This window comes from Etheostoma spectabile, chromosome 4 (genome assembly GCF_008692095.1).
Source record: "Etheostoma spectabile isolate EspeVRDwgs_2016 chromosome 4, UIUC_Espe_1.0, whole genome shotgun sequence".
NCBI classification, from domain to species: Eukaryota; Metazoa; Chordata; class Actinopteri; order Perciformes; family Percidae; genus Etheostoma; species Etheostoma spectabile.
The window spans coordinates 24335097-24355427 of record NC_045736.1 but is presented as its reverse complement, the minus strand read 5'-3'; the positions used below and the strand labels follow the sequence as shown (position 1 = coordinate 24355427).

At 41.1% G+C, this 20331-nt stretch overlaps 2 protein-coding genes and 1 long non-coding RNA gene across 3 annotated transcripts; 2 read left to right on the top strand and 1 right to left on the bottom strand.

Annotated features, from left to right (window-relative positions):
• The first annotated feature begins 434 nt into the window (after nucleotides 1-434).
• On the top strand, nucleotides 435-7859 carry ubap1 (ubiquitin associated protein 1). Its single transcript, XM_032514119.1, has 7 exons — nucleotides 435-626; nucleotides 3194-3240; nucleotides 3403-3527; nucleotides 4431-5255; nucleotides 5379-5537; nucleotides 6117-6218; nucleotides 6395-7859. The coding sequence occupies exons 2-7, from the start codon at nucleotides 3201-3203 to the stop codon at nucleotides 6533-6535; spliced, it is 1392 nt and encodes a 463-aa protein (XP_032370010.1). The 5' UTR covers nucleotides 435-626; nucleotides 3194-3200; the 3' UTR covers nucleotides 6536-7859.
• Nucleotides 7860-10338: 2479 nt separating this feature from the next.
• dcaf12 (DDB1 and CUL4 associated factor 12) lies at nucleotides 10339-19609 on the top strand. Its single transcript, XM_032514117.1, has 9 exons — nucleotides 10339-10744; nucleotides 14171-14461; nucleotides 14628-14906; nucleotides 15567-15627; nucleotides 16216-16409; nucleotides 17123-17188; nucleotides 17540-17702; nucleotides 17850-18028; nucleotides 19321-19609. Exons 1-9 carry the CDS (start codon nucleotides 10685-10687, stop codon nucleotides 19477-19479), a joined length of 1452 nt encoding a protein of 483 aa, XP_032370008.1. The 5' UTR covers nucleotides 10339-10684; the 3' UTR covers nucleotides 19480-19609.
• LOC116688244 (uncharacterized) lies at nucleotides 19501-19865 on the bottom strand. The gene is made up of 2 exons (XR_004331741.1): nucleotides 19701-19865; nucleotides 19501-19610 (listed from the first exon to the last, which is right to left on the bottom strand). It is a non-coding gene; the product is annotated as an uncharacterized LOC116688244 (long non-coding RNA).
• Nucleotides 19866-20331: the final 466 nt, after the last annotated feature.

The following is a 20331-nucleotide window of genomic DNA, read 5'->3' as shown; positions in this document are numbered from 1 at the left end:
AATTTCAGAAATGAAGGAGATAATGATGTCTAGTCAGTCTGGCAACACTAACAACACTAATTTAGGTCCAGAATTGGAATTAGAATTTACTTAAATTTATCATCAGAAATTGTGGACTCCAGGACTTGGCCAGGCGGGGACTGGCTTTTAAAAAAACAATACAACTTTACAACTTACAAATTTACATTATTCCCTTTGTAAAGTTAATTTAAAATTAGTAGCAGGACATTATATCACATTCCCCAAGAAAACACAGTACTGAAGAGAATTAGTATATTATATTTACAATTTGTTGTTTGCCAATAACGCTAATATTCAAAACCAAACTCTTGATTTGAATAATGAAGCACTGTTACTGCTACCTTTTCTTTTAAAAACAGCAACTACCACTATGACACCACTGACTCACAGCTGGATAGTGTTGTAAAGTTCTGACGTCATGTAGGTGAGTGACGTCAGACAGGAACCAGTGGAAGGGAGCTTGACAAATCAAGATGGCGTCCCACGCTGAAGCAGTAGAGATATTTCAGTGTAAATAAAACTCATTCGCTGAATAGTTTCCATTTGAGTGCCACCTCGACAATTCGTCGTTTGGATTTTGAAAAAACTAGACGGAGCAGATACAGGTGAAAGTAGTCTTTGTTTATACGTCATCTCAGTTTTGTTTCAGGGGCGGTGGCAGCAGAGACAGCCGCGGTCTGTCTTATCCAGCCACATAACATTACAACCAGGCCACTGGCGAAGCTAACGCTAAGCGTATTCAATTGTAGATTTTCCCCTAAAACATTAGCCAGCGGCTAATGGTGATTGTCAGTGAAATAATTCATTCGACCTTAATATTCCACCATTTCCAACTAATGTCATACCGTACGTAGCTAAACTGTCAGTGTATGTTCGCTGTAAGCGAGTTGAGCTAGGAAGGAGCACGGATATTAGCTTGTTGCTAATTAAAACTAATCATAACTTAGCTAAATGACGTTATAACTTTAAGCTATCGCGCTCCAATTTGTCTGCTAGCAATATTTGACAGCTGGGAGCCTTGACATTTGGAATTGTAATGTAAACTTTCCCTGGAAATGTGACGAATTGTGGTTAACTTTACTGCGATCCTTTCGTAGTAATTCAGCTCTCCCCAAACTAGCTAACAAAACAAACTTGTAGAGTTGTTCTGTGCTGTTGTGGTTGTCACTAATATCTGAAACATTTATATCAACTTGACTCAACTGTACTCTAACTGTGAGTACTATCTAAGTTGTTAAAATAACTGCGCAGAACAGCAACTTGTGGTGGAGGGGTGTTATAGCTTTGTCATTGTGCCTAACTAATGTAAATACTTAGCTAGTAAAGGGTAACCACTAGATTGAAATCAGATTACATTTAAAATAAACCTTAAATACCTCATGATCACTAGACACCCCTTGATCATGTGTGGGCCATTTCCGTGGTCATTCATGATTAGCCAGAGAGCGTAGTAGAGAATGAGGACTAAACTCATGATTGGGGCTAATGGACCTTGTACAACTCCCAGGTTAGTCCAGTACAGGTAACCTGTCTGTACGTTACATTTCTACATAGATGCGTTTTAAATGATATATTTCCATCTGTGCTACTCTCTTGAAGAGCCTTAGGTCCTTTTTTTTCTTCTTTTTTTTAACCAATGCTGGTACCCTTTTCAAGGATTTAAGGGATTCAAAGAAAATGTATTCTCATTCTGCGACATAATGAAATGCAGTTATATTCCATTTATGCTACACAAGAAAAAACAAAAACAAAAAACAGACGTGACACCCATTATACTCTCTTTTGTGAATATTTAACTAATATATAGTCAATTTTACTTGTAAATAGTGGAACTGTTCAGATAATAATAATAATACATAAAATTTGTATAGCACTTTTCAAGGACCCAAAGTTGCTTTGTAATTTGGATCTGTAAGTATGAGTGAATATACAATCATGTTAATGTATTAGTGAAAAGAAGCATCATTAATCATCATACATGCATGAATTTGGAGTGGCAGTAGCTCAGTCTGTAGGAAGTTGGGTTGGGAGCTGGGGGGTTGCTGGTTAAAGTCCCCGTACGGGCTACAGTGGACTGGTAGCTGGAGAGGTGGCAGTTCACCTCCTGAGCACTGCCAAAGGGCTCTTGAGCAAGTCACTGAACCTTGACAGCTGCATCCCTCTCACTCTGACATTACTCCCTGAGCATGTGTGTAGTGTGTATTCTAACAACAGGGTGAAAACATTGTAATTTCCCTTGTGGAAATTCATTTTGAAAACGGCAAAATAAATTCACTGAAACAGATCACACTATTTTATTATCAATTTCTAATGTGTACGTTACAGCGCCACCTGGCCATCCTGCCGCAGTCATCTGAGAAAATGATCTGTCGCTCTCTGGCTTGCTAGATGTTTGCATTTCTTCACCAGCTTTTAATTTTCTTTCTCTCAATGCTATTTTGTACTGTTTGGGTAATGTACAAGTCAACTAGACTTGTGTGAGTTTTGTGGAAATGTCTCAGCTCATATGGCTGATTGGTTAGAGTTGGTGTGCTGATTTTCAGCAGTGTAGGTTGTGCTAGCAAAGTGATCATTATGTCATTGAGCCATTTGATTCAGTGTTTATTGAAAATGTAGCTTATTTGAGCATTAAGGACTCTTGACTAAAAAAAATCTGCCTTTTTCAGTTGTGTAAGTGAATATAATCTATCACTTTTCACACTGAACACACACAGTTCTGTGTTCAGTGGATGTGAACAGTGGCCTCTCTCTGTTGATAATGTCAGCCATTGTTGCACGGCATGACCAAATAACCGGATTATGTGACTTGAGATTCAAAGCAGTAGAAATGGAAAAGTGGAAAAATTTAAATAAAAAAAACATTTTCACTACCATGTGATAAAGCGTCATAGCTCATATGCTTTGATTAGAAGTGTTCCGTAGGACCATTCTCTGAGCTTAGTAAAAGACATTTTATAAATATCAGGAACTACTGTGTCAGAGAAAATGTCACGCCTGAAGGCAGGTGGAATAGAACTGGGGAAATCCACTTTAGGCTGTTTTTACACTTTTGTGTGTTTTTTAAGATACATTGACATATGCCATGTAAATATTAACTCTCTTTGACATTTAACTGTTTCACTCCCACTCCTCACTAACTTTACATGTGGTGTGTACTCATGTTTGTTTTCAGTCTCTAAATGGCTGCGAGGAAGTCTGGATCAGATGTATACAACAATGGTGAGGACATATTTTTAATACTTTCTTGTTTTCCTGTTTGACTACACTGATATCTTGAGTTGTGAGTGAAGCTTACGTTCAAGGTCTGCTGGTGCCTGTAGTTCTGATGTCTGTACTTCTATTATATACTTGGTTTGTTTTTGTTGTTGTTTTTTTACACAGGACCCATCAGCTACCTTGATGAAGTTCCCTTCAAGATCAATGACAAATTTCGCTGCCCAGCCAAAGTGGGGTTGCCTGTTGGTTTCTGTCTCCCAGACTGTGGCTCCTTGCTGATGGACTCAAAGGTTAGTCAGACTCAAGAAATACATTAATTTTGCACTGGTGTTGTTAGCTGTGGTATGCTTCACCTAAATGCATCTCCACAGCATCATCACAGCAGGGCTCAAGGGCCCATTTAAACAGAAAAAAGCCATTTGGCGATTTTCCCCAGGGTTGGGTTAGACTCAGATTTTGTTAAACGTCCTTCCTGAAGCGGGCCCGTGGTTGATTCAGTGCTTGTGTTTAAAAACTTCTTGTGGCAGCGATAGAGGCAGTGATGTTTCCTGTTTACTGTACGAAAATCAAACACCGTCTCAAAACCTACTGACACATCTGATTGCTGGTAACATGGTTTGCCACAGCAGCGTGACCTGAGATCGTGTTTCTCTAATAGTTGAGTCGGTCTCAACTTCTCACTGCAGGTCGCTACATATTTTTCCGTGTACCCCCTGTGGCACCCCCCACCGCATCCTAACGGCCAACGCAGGGAGTGTGAATGCAGACTAACCGTGTCGATCTACAATATTATGGCACTGATCACCATTATACTGTAAGCCCTGCCCTCTGTCCTGCAGCATCAACGTTATGGTTTGGGTCATGTGTTGTTGTGCTGGAGACCAGAGAGAAGGCACCATTTTACAGTAATTCAGATGGAGAGGTATAGTAGCACTTGCAGTCAGTTGAGTGACAATTTGGTAGCAGAAGTTATTTTAGTTGTTGCCATGCGTTGAGCAAACCTGCAAAAAAAAAAAAAAGTAGTACCTTTTTTTTTTTGTTTACAAATTACAGAAACCTTAAACTATGTTGCACAAGTTCTTGAACTGTCATGTGGCACTTATACTCATAATTATTCCTGTTTTTCTTTTGTCACTCTATGTGCACTCTCTGCCAAATATCTTCCTCTCGCCCTCTCACTGCGGTCTCAACAGTATGACTTTTCTCTGGAGAAGCGTAGTGTGCGTTGGGGGGTTGACCTGGCTGAGGCCAGGGCAGCAGAAGCCAGAGCAGAAGAAGCAGCAGCCAAGCAGGAGGCAGAGAGCAGAGAGTGTTTGGCACAGGCCCAGGACGTTGATGGTAATGGAGGGAAGAAATGCCGGTCTGCTGCAGAAGACCAGGACCTTCTACCACCAGCGTTGAACCCTGTCCTGGCAGGGCTGAGCCATAATGCCATCCTCACTCCACTGCCTGCCCCAAGCCTTGGCCCCAGGAAAATCCAGCCTAGCACTCCCCAGCTGCACTGCCTCAACCTAGCCGACTTTGAGCGGGAAGAGGACCCCTTTGACAAGCTGGAGCTCAAAACTTTGGACGATAGGGAGGAGCTCAGGAACATCCTCCAGAGCCAGCCCCAACCTCAACCTCCTCCCTCTGTATCCATACCAGAGGTTTCCCAGATAGGGCCAGTGTCACGTGGAAACAGCCCTTCTCCTCCGAGCACCAACACCAGCCTCACATCCAAACCTGGCTTTACCCATAAACCCAATGGGTTGGTTGCCTTGCTGGACATGGACAGAGTTGGACAGCCTGCGAGAACGGGGTTTGACACAGATGATCGACCCTGTAACATCCGCTCTCTCACTTTTCCCAAGCTCACTGATTCTGGTGACCCAGTGCCAGTAAGGTACAGCCCAATCCCTGCACCCATCCCGGCTTCTCGACAGAACTTACCCAATGGCAGCCCACTGACCTTTCCCAAGACCCAAGTTATTGTTGCCCCTGAGCCAACTAGCCACACCAAGAGTGGCGCACCAAAACCGGTGAGCGTGAGATTACTTACTGCATACATTGAGTAATGTTGTGCATTGTTTGTTTGGGATGTAGTGATGGAAAATAAGGAATCTCAGGAACTTAATTGACATTCATTTGTGTTTTTACCCCAGGCCAACCCAGGATCAGGAACTGCTGGTCTGCCATGTGGCGGAGCCCTGCTCAGCATGACCCCCAGCGAGCGCCAGTGCGTGGAAACCCTTGTGGGCATGGGCTACTCTTATGAGGGTGTCCTACGGGCCATGCAGAGGCAAGGGCAGAACGTGGAGCAGGTGTGACTCCCTCTCGCCCTAATGCGCTGCAAACTGGATTACTAGCATATTCCCTGTTTGACATGCTTAGCAGTTCATTGTTTGTGTGCTTGTGTCATTGTTTTCAGTGAAGCATCAATGCAGTCTTAAATGAAAATTAAAGTTTCAACACACTTTCTGTTGTCTCAATAGTTATGGCATTGATACATTTTTTTGATCTATACAGCTACTTCTGAACAATATGACCTGTCCATCCATTGTTAAAAGATTATGTTAGCTATAGCCGTAGATGTTGTATAACATCTATATAACAGGTTTTGTGGTGTTGGTATATCAGATGGAATTAGTACCAGCTGATTTTAAATGATGAACTAGGATTGGGCATCACAGTTGCTTTTAAATGCTAGCCACATACAGCATAAAGGGAACATTAATTAATCCTACAGAATCGTAACATTCGAATTCAATCCACAATATAATGTCAAATCAAAAAGAAATATTGATCTTTTCTTTGTCTTCTATGTAATGCCTAACTTTTAAGCCTCATTAACCATGTTATGTTCAAAGCGACACATAATATGTACGTATTGTCTGTCTAAGGTACTGGACTACCTGTTTGTCCATGGGCGTCTGTGTGAGCGGGGCTTCGATGCAAGTGCGGTGGAAGAATGTTTAGAGATGTACCAATGCTCAGAAGAAAAGGTTTGTACAATTTGCTATTAGCTAACTGTACCCCTTCGGAACATGCATTGTGTTTAGTCTTTGAAAAATGAGTAATACCTCTACATCACCCTATCTTGATAATTAAGCTAAAGTCTTTAAATTACTTTAATAGATTTTATAATCAATAGTTTTGTTTTTTTCTTCATCCTGCCCAGGCCTTGCAGTTCCTTGAGCTAATGTCAAGATTTGGTGAAATGGGATTTCAGCGGGATGCCATTAAAGAAGTGCTGCTAGTCCACAACAATGATCAGGACAAGGCTTTAGAGGACCTGATGACTCGGGCTACAGCTAGCTGAGCCAAGCTAACCAGTCAACCAAAGCCCAGCCCAGGGCTTGCCTCCCGCTACTACCCAACACAGCCCCTTTCCTTCTGCCTACCCAATCACACCATGCCCTGTCCTTGCCTTGGCTGTGGAAGGGACAGCTGGGCGACAGTTGTATTTCTCTCTGTGCTAAAACATATTGTGTCTCAGCACATTTTTTTAAAGACTGTGCCTAGAGTGGAGGGGGTCAAAGTACAACAATGCTTAATGGTGGTGTTTTCTTTTCTAAGAAATCCTGGGGTTAGGTACCAGGATTTTGTACTGCAAGGGTATTCAAGAATGGGACAAATGACAGAGCTGGAAAGGCAAAACAGGAAGAATTGAGCTGTGGTGTTTTGGAAGCTGCAGGACCTGATGGAGCGCTGATGACAGGCTTTCAGTACATCACAGAAAGACCAGTTTGAACTCTTGATACTCCCAAATGACTAAGCTGCCATCTTCCACTGCTCTGTGCAGACCAATTAAATGGTGGCGGGGCTTGAGGAGGCTCTCTTTAAACTGAAACAACTAACATTTAAAAAAAAGAAGAAAAAAAATACATATGGCTTAGTTGCCAGACAGACAACTAACTTCAAGAAGTGCCCTGTCTGCTCTGGTTCCCTGCACCTAGTTCTGTTCTATTTTATTCTTTCATGTCTGTTCTGTTCATTTGGGCACTTTTTCCATGTCATTTTAAAGATTCAATTTATTTAATTTCTTTTTTAGGAACTGCATAATAGATCCTTAGTCACTATAACTCCGAACATAAGAGGTATGACTGCCTCAGTACGCTCTTTGACCTGCACAGGAATGGCTTGTTAAAGGAGTGGGGATGAATGGGGAAAGTTCCTCTGTAGGAAATAAGACATCTCCCATAATCCACTGGCACTGATGTCATTATCTATACACACACACACGTTTCATTGTTGTCAACTTATTTAAAATAGTACACTGATACTTTCATTTAAAGAATTAAGAATTTGATATGATAATGTTCGATGTTAACTCACTAAAGTGACACTTTTAACTGTCATGGACTTCTGTTTGCAGACTGGAAATGAGTGAGTGGTTAAAAAATAAGTGAGGGTTGTTTTTGCAGCCACAATACAGTGCAATAGAGACATTTCATATTGGGTGACTGTTGACTGGCACGTTGAGCGTCAAGTAATTGTGGGGGATGAGGAATGGTCATTAAGCCTTGCTATAAATTTGGATGTAACTAGAAAAGGTTTCATTCATTTCAACAATCTCAATCATTGATTCTATGTAATTAGATTTCATGCCACAAAATCTAACAAACATGACTTTGGTTTGTTGACTCGTCCAATTTCTTTTCTCATATGTAATACAAAATAGGTTTCATCTTGATTTTAGGTTTGATGCCGTCTCCACAGTCTTAAATGGAAAGTTCACAAAAGGTTCAGTAGCCACATGTCAAAAGCTTTTCCCCAAATGTCAGTTGGTATAATTGTTTAAAAGAAGGCCAGGATCTTTTATTTTTATAGTATGTAAACTATGACTTTGACTTCCATACTACATATGTTTTTTAAAGCATGTCTGCTCAGCTACCAAAGGCAAAGATAGCAGACGTTTCCATTATCTTGAGCTCTGTGGTCCTGATGATTGGGAAAGGCTTGGCAACAGATTAAGGGCTCAAATTTAGCAAAATGTGTTTTGGAGAACTGTCCCTTTGCTTTGGGCAGGTCCGGTACTTTGTCCTATGTTTTAGAATTGCAAAAATACATATTCTAACCACCAATCTATTTAAGAACAACCCCTGGTTGGCAAATCTATTTATAGTGTGGTTTATTTCCGATACAAAGCATAATTTACTTGTTTTACACGTATATTTGCTACCAAGTGTATGCAGAATAGTATACAGTACCACTCAAACCTGAGGAATGAGCACATGCTAGCAGTAAGTAACCGTCTGCCCAAAAACAACACACATCCCAGTAGGGCTGGGCAATATATCAATATTGTGATATAAGACCAGATATCGTCTTAGATTTTGTAATATAACATAAGGTGTTTTTTCCTGGTTTTAAAGGCTGCATTACAGTAAAGTTATGTACTTTTCTGAATTTACCAGACTCTTCTAGCTGCTCTATTATTTGCCTTTTCCCCACTTAGACATTATGTCCACATTACTGATGATTATTTATCTAAAATCTAAGTGTGAAGATATTTTGTTAAAGCAACAATTGTCAACTCCAGAATATCATCGCAATATCGATAACAAGGTATTTGGTCAAGCATATTGTGATATCTGATGTTCTTCCTATTGCCCAGCCCTACATCCCAGTGTTTGATCAAATGACACACATCATCATCGATCTGTCCTTCAATCCACTTTTGCTATTTTTTGGGGTAGGACAGTACCTGGTGCAGGCAAACAACATGACACAGGCAAGGTGTAATGTTCGACCTAGTATCTTTATTCAAGCCAGAGTTTTGTCTGATATGTGGTTGACATGACCAACAAACAGTGACGGACTGGCCATCTGGAATTTGGGCAAATGCCAGAAGGGCCGCCTCCCTATGGACTACTAATTTGTTTTTGATTAATTTATAAAGTTATTTTATGCATGCATGCAGGCACGAATATTCAAGATTGTACTTCGGTGGGATGGGTGGAAAGATTCACATAGCTAGATATTGACAAAAATAGGGTTGAATGTTGATCCCAGTCCGTCACTGCCAACAAACAAGTGTTTTCACCCAGTTCTGTTTTTAATTGCCTTCCTTTTTGTTTGACTGATAAAGAAGAAAGGTTCACTTACTTTACAGACAAAACAATCATTGTTGTCTTGCATAAATCTAGTGCGGTTTCCTTAATCATACATAAAACAAGTTTATTTCCATGTCCATTTATGTATGCCTTTCCTCTGACAGCCACTAAAGTTGGAGTAAATGCAGCATAGAAAGAAACATTTTATTTCTATGAAATGCAATATTGCAGGTTCTGGACATCCTCTAACAATGCCTCTCATTTTGATATCCTAGTCGTGTGGAGATTAAATGCAATTAGGTTCAGATCCACCTCTAAATTACAGCATATTTCAGTAAGGGATGCAAATGAATCTAATGAACATTTAACTATCTTAATTGGTGGCTGAGTTGAATGGTCTTTCACAAGCTCCTGAAATGGGATTTGCAAAATGTTCAATTTCCTTTTGAATTATTTGAAAAATCCTCTTGATTAAATGTGCACATCTTTTCAGTGGTGAGACAATTGATTGCTGTTGATTTCTGGGCTTAATGTGAAATTGGCTATTTTATCAAGTAAGGTCCCAACAAATAAGTTGTGTTAAAACAAAACTGGTGAGGAAGTATAGCTAGTTTTCTCTTCTGCTGCAAATGCGTTTTAATTCTTTCTGGGCCGTTTACAGCAACAATAGAGATGAATGTCCACCCAGGTATTGTCAGTGGCAACTAGAAACATCTAACTGTGTGGCGTAGTCAGCAGGAAATATTTGGTCTGCCTGAGCTCACCAGGGCCAATAAACAGAAGATTACAAAACCATGTATAAAGTCTGTTAACAGATCGGAGTTCAGCTCCTATATAGTGCCCGATCATGTGATTTCTTTGTGCTCATGCAAAAATTAGCCACCTTCATATAATCCAGGAAGCCATCTCTCCTGAGAATTTATAATATCCTAAATTATAGACCGAACACAACCCACGGAGACAAAATATTATGTTCTTTAACCGAAGAGAAAATCTGATCATCTGATCTCACGCAGTTGGCGTGAACGAGCACGCATGACGCTCGTGTTCACGTACGACCTTGTTTTTGTTGATGTTTAATTTGTGTGCGGCTGCGCGCTGCTCAATGCTTTCGCCGTTGCTGACGCGAATGGTCAGGAAAAAGGAGTATGTGTAGCTACTCTCTGGCAGCTAGTTAGTTAACGAAGGCCAGAGTGTAGGATTAGTTGGGATCCTAGGGGACAAGGTAATGATAGTGAGTCCGCGGCAATAACCCGCGAGTTACCAACCTCTCCCGTATGTGATCGCCCTTGCTCGTCGTCGGACGCTGCCAGCGAGGGCCAAGGAACAAAATAGCATATTCTATTATATGATCCAGTGTCCAGCGTCACTTTTACCCTCCATGTGGGTGAGGGAACTGTGTGTATCAGATTATGGCGAGAAAAACAGTTAGCAGGAAAAGGAAGGCAGGAGAGCCCAAAGACCAACAACAGGTAGGCGGAAACCGGTGCGCATCCATATTAGCTAGCTAGCTTGTTTAGGCTAGTCAGTTATGTTAGCATGCTAACTAACGTTAGCACTGGGCTAGCCAGGTTTAGCTGATAAAGCTAAGCGAGGCAGAGTATTGATGACATTTTAACTAATTAACTAATACAATGTATTAGCTTATTTGGATATAACATGCACCAAACCATCACAATGTTGTCTTGTTTAAACAATAATACAGTGTGTTTCTATTTGAACGTCAGTACCCACTTATGTTAGCATGGCGTTATCCAACGGCAGCTATTTTTACGTTAGCCAAATAGCTAGCTACCTCCTCTTATTAGGGCTATTATTTAGCTAATTGTAATCACAATGAAATGACCTTTTTGTAGATGTATAACATTGCCAGTTCCTTGTTCGGTTGGGGCCATCACTTGTCACCCTGTATTCAGCACTCAGAACAGTGTAAATCCTCACTGAAAACTGAATTTGTCTTAGTTTTTAATATAGCTAAGTCATAGCATTCTAGTTGTAGCTCTTTAGCTAACGTTAGCGGAAACGTTAGCTAACTGTTAGGTGGCTTAGCTAACTTACATACAGACCAACCGTAGATCGGCCTCTCCGTTATTATGGGATGGACCGCATCATCAGCACAAACCTCTTCCCTATAGAATCAGTCCTGAGCCCAGTTTTTAACACCATAAATTATGCTTAGACTTAAACCAGGAATTTGTTGGCAGTATTACTAGCTTTGCATTAGATAATGTACGACCTGCCTTTACTGCATTGTATGTCAACAATGCCAAGGCATTGGTATAGGCCAGGGCATGTAGGGCCACCGTAATTCCACAGTAGAATTAAACCACATATATAACAGATCTTTTTTGCAGTCTATTGACCACTCACATTAGCACAAAACAATAGCACCTCATATTCCTTTTGAGGTCCAGGGAATATAAATACTTTTGTATTGTTTTCCTCTGGTCCAAGATGGTAAACAACTTATAAAGGGTATGAATAATTACGGCAGAGTTAGACAATAATAATAATCGGTAAAATTCATCATTTTAGTATGCCTCTGCGCTGGCGATAGTCAAATTTAAGAATTCTTACACTTATTATGACATTTCACAGAAATGTGTTATAGGCTAAAATGATGAAGTGATGCCATTTGATACTCAATTTGATATTATAATCAGGGGTTTTCCTGACTCAGAACAGTAAGCATGATCTGACCACGTACAGTAAAGTACTACATTTTTATTATTTGGAACAATTTGATAAACACAATGTATATTATTAGCTCATATTCAAGTTTATATTCTGCTTGTTCAAGGGTTGTTTGGTAAATTGCTCTTAAACACATTTGGAGATTGTTTTGATGTCTCTTGTTATTATTATTTCGTATCATTTTGGCGCTGGTGATTTTCCCTTGGCGCTGGCAGAAACCTCTTACGGGGCACCAACTATTCCTTTATGCAGGAACAAACTGATAATGTTCTGAAAAGAGCCTTTTCGGGCCTTTATGCAGTGTCATAGGTGAGGAACAGAAGGGGAGACATTTGGTTGGAAACTGAATTTGTGACACTAACCTTGAAACTGGTATTTGTTTAGAACTTTGTGCTGCTGGGTTGAAGATGTGTGTGTGTGATGCATCCATGTTTTACCAAACAGCACACTTAGTACACTTAGTACCTTTTTTATTAGACTCCTTCAAAGTCCTCACTAGTATATCATGAGTGTGGACAGACATGAATGTAAACTGCAACTTGAGTGGTTGATGGAGGCATACAATCGCAAGGCGGTAATTGTAGTTGTGCTGTATAAGTTGCTTCTGATACTTTCTGTGTGAGCGATCAAAAGATTTAGAACAAAAAATATATCAGCTTTTTAATATTACTTGTAAGTACGAGATGCCTGACAAAACAATATTTATCAACTGGTTTTTGTCTCTGTCAGAGTGGAATGTTATTTATGAACCACTGAATGTTTCCAAACGTTCGGGAACTCAGCAGTATTCAAGCAGCTTTAAAATAAATGAAAAGCTTTATATCCAATGTTGTCATCATTTGATCACAAATTACTATGATTTCACCATTTTGGCAAATTAAAATTCTTTTACAATAACAGTGGATTAGCTTTTGTTTGTTTACTTCAATATCTATTTACAACCAGAGTAACATGATAAACATACACAATTAAGTGGAATATCATTTTTTAACATCTGTGCTGTGACTAAAGCTTGTAATTCTGAAGTGTGAGCAGGTGAGCTTTAATTGCACAGACAAAGTTTAATTTTTTTAGATGCCCTTAAATGTCTTGGCAACAAGCCACTAAGTGTCGTAAAGTTTAAATGGATGGTCAGACAAAGTGCGACTGGTGTAGCCGATGTGATTTTCCCTAAACATGTTTGTGTTTGTCTGTGATATTTTGTTGTGTTCTTGACCAGTGATCAAGGAATCAGTAGGTCTACTGACTAACAATAGTTATAGTCTGAACCTCCATTGTAGACTGCCAATAATATTGGCCTACTTCAGCAAATTCAGTGCCTTTGTGTCCACAGTCCTTATGGCGATGGGTATGGCTCAGCACACGCAGTTTGTGATTAATGGGGATAAGGAAAGATGAGAAAGATCTTATGCAATTCAATCATATTTTTAGAAAATTAATTTAAAGGGTTATTTTGGTATTTTTCAACCTGGACCCTATTTTCCCAGGCATTGGTGTCTAAGTGACTAACAGGACCAAATCTTTGAAATTGGTCCAGTATTGAGCAGGGAACGCTGTAACCGGCAGCAGCGAACCAGAATGCAATGTAAATACTATAGGGCAAATGCGCACACTCAATTTCTGTCTACCAAAAGTGCTGTTTTGGCAACTTAAAGGCTCAGATTGTTATTATAAGTGTCTGACTATATTATGGAAAGGATCCCTAAAGAGATAGACCTTTTTGTTGAAGAGTAAGATTGTTTAACCAGAAACAGCCCCAAAATGCTATCGCCAAACTCACCAGATTCCATTTAAAATATTTAAATAATATAAACATTGACATTCAGTTTGTTAAGAAGTGCAAGATGAACACAGTCTGGAAGCCATTAAACTATTAAGCAACATAACGACTGTCTGATCAGCAGTTAGAATCACACATGCCACTGAAGTGACTGTCTCTTGTGTCATTGGTTGTAAAATGAATGGAAATGTACAGAAACCTGCCGTAACGTATAGACATAGCTTACACAAAGTAGCAAGCAAAAATGTTTGTGTTGCTTTGCTCCAGTCCCACTCAAGTGGATATTCAGTACAACAGCACTCTTGTGTGATATTGCACTTTTAAAATTTATTATTATTATTGATAGTCTCTGAAACATGTAGGACTTGTTAAAATCCATGTTTTTCCCCCACAAAAAATCTATAAATGTAATCTCTTTCCTCAGCTGGGCTGGTGTCAAGCACCACACAAGCGTAGCCGTGTTTCTTGTTCATCACGTCACGCCCAGCAGTGGTGGTGCAGTCGGCGCTCGGTGGTATGTGCTCTCCGGGGCCGGGAGTTCAGACCTCAACAGCAGCACGAGTTGCGGCTCCAGCGGAGCCTTCAGGGTTTTGCAGCTGGCAGGCTCCCTGGCATCCTCAAGGAGAGGGAGTTCTCCCTGGGGCGACTCAACAAGGTGTTTGCTTCACAGTGGCTCAACCACAGGCAGGTGGTGTGCGGGACCAAGTGCAACACGGTGAGATGTCATTTTTTTACTCACCTGCATAATAGTCCTTAAAAAGTAAAAATCCCATCCTCCAATAGGTTTCCACAGTTTTCACATGCAGAGTTGCTGTTTATTGTTTGGGTAATAAATGCATTGCAGACTAATAGTAATCATGTGATTTTTCCGTAACCTGCAGCTTTTTGTAGCTGATGTCCTGACGGGGCAGATAACACGCATTCCCATGCTGAAGGACAGGGAGTGTCATGGTGGAGGCTCTGGGGTGGCGGGTGCAGTGGTGGCGGGGCGGCATTACCACCCCATAGCAGGCTCTCGTGCCCGGCTGGACCAGCAGGGTTGTGGGATCCACGCTATTGAACTCAACCCCTCCAGAACACTGCTAGCCACCGGAGGAGACAACCCCAACAGCCTGGCCATCTACCAGCTGCCCACACTGGACCCTGTTTGTGTGGGAGATGTAAGTGGTTTGGATCTGTTTGGGTTTACTGACATCTGGTCATGGCTTATGGTTGCCGGTCCACTCTCAGCTTGCTGCAATTCATTCTATTATGATTCTTGCAAACTATATTGAACTGTCTGTGTACCAGCCACAATATTTGAGTCTAGTATTCATGGCTTATCCATGGAGGGTTTGCTGTGTTAGAGGTGGCAGTTTTGGCTACTCGATCAATATTGTTGAACTTGCTTATTGTATATTGTCCGATGTTGGTTAGTATGTTGGTTACCACTCCAGGTGGTTTTAAGCCTAACCAGCAGAGGGGCTCTAGAGATATAAATAAAAATATCACCACAACTATTGAAATGATTGCCAAGAATTTTATGATCCCCAGAGGATGAATCCAAATAACTTCTGTGACAGAATGTCAATTGTTCCACTTGTTCAACACTATTCACAACAAGATGTAAATGTACAAAACATGAGTGATAAATTCCCTGATTGGCATACCTTCCACAAGAGGGGCCCAAAATGCTGCAATTTTATTATCATGATATACATATTTTGTTAATATTTCCCAGCCACTGATTAGCAATAGATGTTTAGCAATTCAACCCAAAGCACATTTGGTTGTGTAGAAGTAGTAGTTTTTTGCTTTTACATATTTGACGTGTTTTTCAGGAAGGTCACAATGACTGGATCTTCTCCATAGCATGGATCAGTGACAATATGGCAGTTTCTGGTGAGTTGTCTATATGAGCTAAGTTGTATGAATGAATACTGATGTGTGAGCATTAGGCAGTGAGCATTACATGCCTGCGCAACTCAGTAATCAGTAGGGTTGGGTATCCTGTTTTTTTTCCGATACTGGTGCTAAAACAATACTTTTAAAACGGTGCTTCAACCGATACTTGTAGGGGAATAGGGTATTATACAATAATTTTGAATGCATCACAAGGCTTACTAGTTTGCAGTGAACTGTATTGTTTTTCCAACAAAGGCAGCAGCAGACTGTATACGTCCCGATGTTGGAATCCTCTACGGTGAAATACAGTCACACTTTACACCAGTTAGTTGTCAGCATTTTAATCGTGTTTAATCCAGCTGCTAGAACGGCCAACGTTCTGGCTGCACAACCGGTACAAGACCGCAGCTGTCCAACGAACGCGGAAAGTATGTTCAAGCCTCCCTGACGGGTGAACTCAGACTCTGTTGCCTGCTTGTCAGTAAACAATTAACAAGGGTCTGCTATGGGTCCGGAAAAAAACCTCTAAATTAGCATCCCTGCAAGGCAGTAATCAAGATATGTCTTATGTGTTGAAATTCCTAGGGTCCAGAGATGGCTCCATGGGTCTGTGGGAGGTGACAGAGGAAGTAATGAGCCAGGCGGAACGCAGTCAGAATGAGGAGGCAGTACCTTCATACGCCCACATCTCCCACCGTGCCCTCAAGGACATCCCAAAAGAGTACACCAACCCATACAACTGTAAAGTCCGTGCACTGGCCTTCAACAACAACCATAAAGTAAGGTTCATCCTGACGCAAATTTTGGGAAACCGCATGATTGTGCTGTCAATGAACAATGTCAGTCAGTCCAGTTTTTAGAAAAACATAGGATCTCAGAAAGAGATGCTTTAGCCCAGGAACTGACATATATACCATCATAAATGACATAAAGCTCAATGTGCATTAATGATTGACTGTTGTCAGATTGGGGTAAACCATTGTATTGCTCTGTCATATAAATAATTTGCTGTTGTAGGTTACCACCCTAATAGTGGGTTGAGCTTTGTTTTAACATTAAGTTGCCTACCTCGTCTTAATAAAAATCTGGCTAAACGATACTTGAAACACCTCACTGTGCTAGCAACAAATGGAAGCTGTGTATTTACCCATAATTTATGCCATGAAGAAAGGAGTGTTTTGAAATATACTGAGCATGCAGAGGGAGAGCAGAGGTGTGAGTTATGCTATAGAAGTGGATATTTTGGTGCACTTCTTTATGCTATGAAAATGGGTCATCAGAGAAATCAATTGTATCCAGCATTCAGGGTGACCACAGTGGTCAAGTCTACAGGGGAAATGTATTTGATACTTAAACCATTGAGGTTGAGGATAATTTCCAAAATGCTCGCAAAGAACTGGTTAGCAGTACCAGTTGTTGCTGGGTTCGGCCTCCACACGCTTGTGCTTCTGTTATTTACGTCAGTCTTCCCATTTTGTTTTACCCTTTCAAGGAGCTGGGTGCTGTGTCTTTGGATGGCTATTTCCACCTCTGGAAAGCTGAGCACAACTTGTGCAAGGTAAATGACAATACGTAGTTTGACTAATTTAGCATGTGATGCATTTTCTCTGTCTTCTTTATACGAGGGGGATACATTCAATTTTCTATTAACATTTCTTTTTTTTACAATGCCAGTTTTGGTTTTATATGATCAGTTTTCCACCAAAATAGTAAATATCCATCTAGTCTTCTTATCATTTCTTACAGTTTTGTTATTTAATGGAGCTTCACAGTGGAGTTGTGCTGGATAGCTGTGAAACTCAATAGCTGTGCATACTTATATGTTCAAACCATACGAAGAAGAAAGGACTGTTCTTATTTAATTTTTAACATTTACAACAATTTAACATTCTATGGCATTTCCCTCTAGATACTCTCCACCAAGCTGCCTCACTGCAAAGAGAATGTGTGTTTGGCATATGGACAGGACTGGTCAGTGTATGCGGTGGGTTCTCAGGCCCATGTTTCCTTTCTGGATCCACGGCAGCCTACACACAGCATCAAGTCTGTCAATTCCAGAGAGAGAGGAAGCGGTAGGTGATCTGTAAACTTCTAATTTAAGCTAGTGGCACAAGCAGAGAGCAGCTGATCTCCATCCGCTACTTCATGAAGATTTTTCAGTATTAAATACTGGTTTACTTTTGAGTAGCTTTGCATTCAAGACATCTTTGTGTGCGCAGGGATCCGTTCAGTGAGTTTCTACGAGCACATTGTTACAGTGGGCACCGGCCAAGGTTCCCTTCTCTTCTACGACATCCGGGCCCAGAGATTCTTGGAGAACCCTTTGAATCCAGCTGGAGGGTATCGAAAGTGCCCAGGAGATGGCATCCTCAAACTCTCTACAGGGAAAGGCTGGCTGGTAAAATTGTTTTGCCTATTTGTTACATTACATTACATTACATGTCATTTAGCTGATGCTTTTATCCAAAGCGACTTCCAATTAAGTGCTTTCAACCCCAAACTCCAGACAACAAGGAGTAAGTGCAAGTACATTAACTTAAGACGAAAGAAGAAAGCCATAAGAAAGTGCAGCTTTAAGAAAAGAAAATAGAAAAAAATAAATATAATTCTGTTGTGTTTCTTTTGTGTTTTTAGCCTTCGTTGGAAGATACGTAGGCTTTTGGCTGTCCTAATGTCAATAGGGAGCTCATTCCACCATTTAGGAGCCAGGACAGCAAACAGTCAGGATTTTGTTGAGTGATTAGTTGTCCCACGCTGTGAGGGGACAGCAAGCAGGTTGGCTAATGCAGAGCGAAGTGGATGGGTTGGGGTGTAGGGTTTGACCGTGTCCTGGATGTAAGCTGGGGCTGATCCGTTCGTGGCCCTGTATGCAACTGCTAGTGTCTTGAAGTGGATCCGGGCAACTATTGGTAACCTGTGAAGGGGGTGGAGGAACAGTGTAGTGAACCTTGGGAGGTTCAGCTTCTGCATTCTGAATGAGCTACAGGGGCCAGATGGCACACACAGGCAGGCCAGCCAGGAGGGAGTTGCAGTGGTCTAGATGTGAGATGACTAGAGCCTGAACCACAACGGCGTCTGCGTTAGTTTCATCCTTCTGATGTTGCAGCATGTATCTACATGATCGGTTAGTTGCAGCAATGTTGGCAGTGGAGGAGAGTTGGTCGTCAAGTGTCATACCCAGATTTCTAGCAGTCTGGGTGGTGACTACCACAGAGTTGACAATTGTTATGTTCAGGTCCTGGGTAGGAGAGCCTTTCCCTGGAAGGAAAGAGAGAGAGGTTGTTCTAGCGATGTGAAGCTGCTCAGTGACACCAAGGAGGGCAGTTTCTATTGAGTGGCTAGTCTTGAAGCCAGGCTGGTAGGGATTAAAAAAGGTTGTTCTGGTGGAGATAAATAAGTAGAGTTGATTATAAATGGCACTCAAGATTTTTGGATAGAAAAAGGGAGACGGGTCTGTAGTTGTTAACTTCAGAAGAGTTGAGTGTTTTTTAAATAGTGGGGTTACTCTTGCCTCTTTGAGGGCGACAAGGAAACAATGGTTTGTCTTTAATAAACTACTCCTTTTTTGAAAGTGCTAAACTGTAGTTGGCCTGACACGAATGTTAATAGCATTGTCGTCATTGTTGCATTTTCAGAACTTTTCTTTTCTTCTCATCCATAACGTCCCTCTCCTGCTCTCCTAACTTTCAGAATCACGATGAGACGTGGAGAAGTTACTTCTCGGACATTCATTCCTTCCCCAACGCGGTGTACACCCACTGCTATGACGACTCTGGCACCAAGCTGTTTGTAGCGGGTGGACCACTCTGTTCTGGCTTGCACGGCAACTACGCAGGACTGTGGAGCTAGCCTCTTTGTCTTCTCCCTTGCTCTATCACTACATCCTCGTCCAGATTTATTCCTAACCTGTCCCTCCCTCTTCTTCTACAAGTCACTCTGTTTTGCTCACACGTGGACTCAGGAGCATGATCTTGCCCCCCCTTCCTACACACACCACACACCACCACACACACACACACACACACACACACACACACACACACACCACACACACACACACACACACACACACAGTATCACGGCTTTGAATATTGTTGTGTATGTTTGTGTCCACCATTACACTATACCTTTATCCTTCAATTATTCATTTGCTCCTTCCACCTCAGCTACTCAGTTTTTTGTTTGTTTGGTTTTTTTTACATGGAAATGTACAAACCATTAACTAGTAATTTTCAAGAGCTGCAAAGTCTACCACTGAGGAACTCTGAAGAGTTTTGAAAAAAACATTAAGAACTAAGTAATATGTGTTTTCATCATTTAAAACATCCAACCCGCAGGAATTAGACTCTGGTCTTTTGCAGGCTTGTTTTTGTATGTAAGAAGTGTTTACCACTGCTTCCTCTGTGATAAATGACAGTGTCTTTGTAAAATATCTGTGGAATTTTTCTCCCAAAAGTTCCTTTTCAGTCTGTCACTGAAATGTATGGCAATAAAAGAGGGAGAGAGGAAGGACTGAAGAGACAATTCATTTGGAAGGACTGAACCGGATAGCAGTTTGATGTTTGATAGAGAACATTAACTGGTTGGAACAGCCCGCCCTGTCCCACAAGAATCACAAAGAACTTCTGTTTTCTCCAGGCAGAAGTAAAAAATGATGAAGCCAATCAAAATGGGACTTTGTGTTCATATTTTTTTCTCACT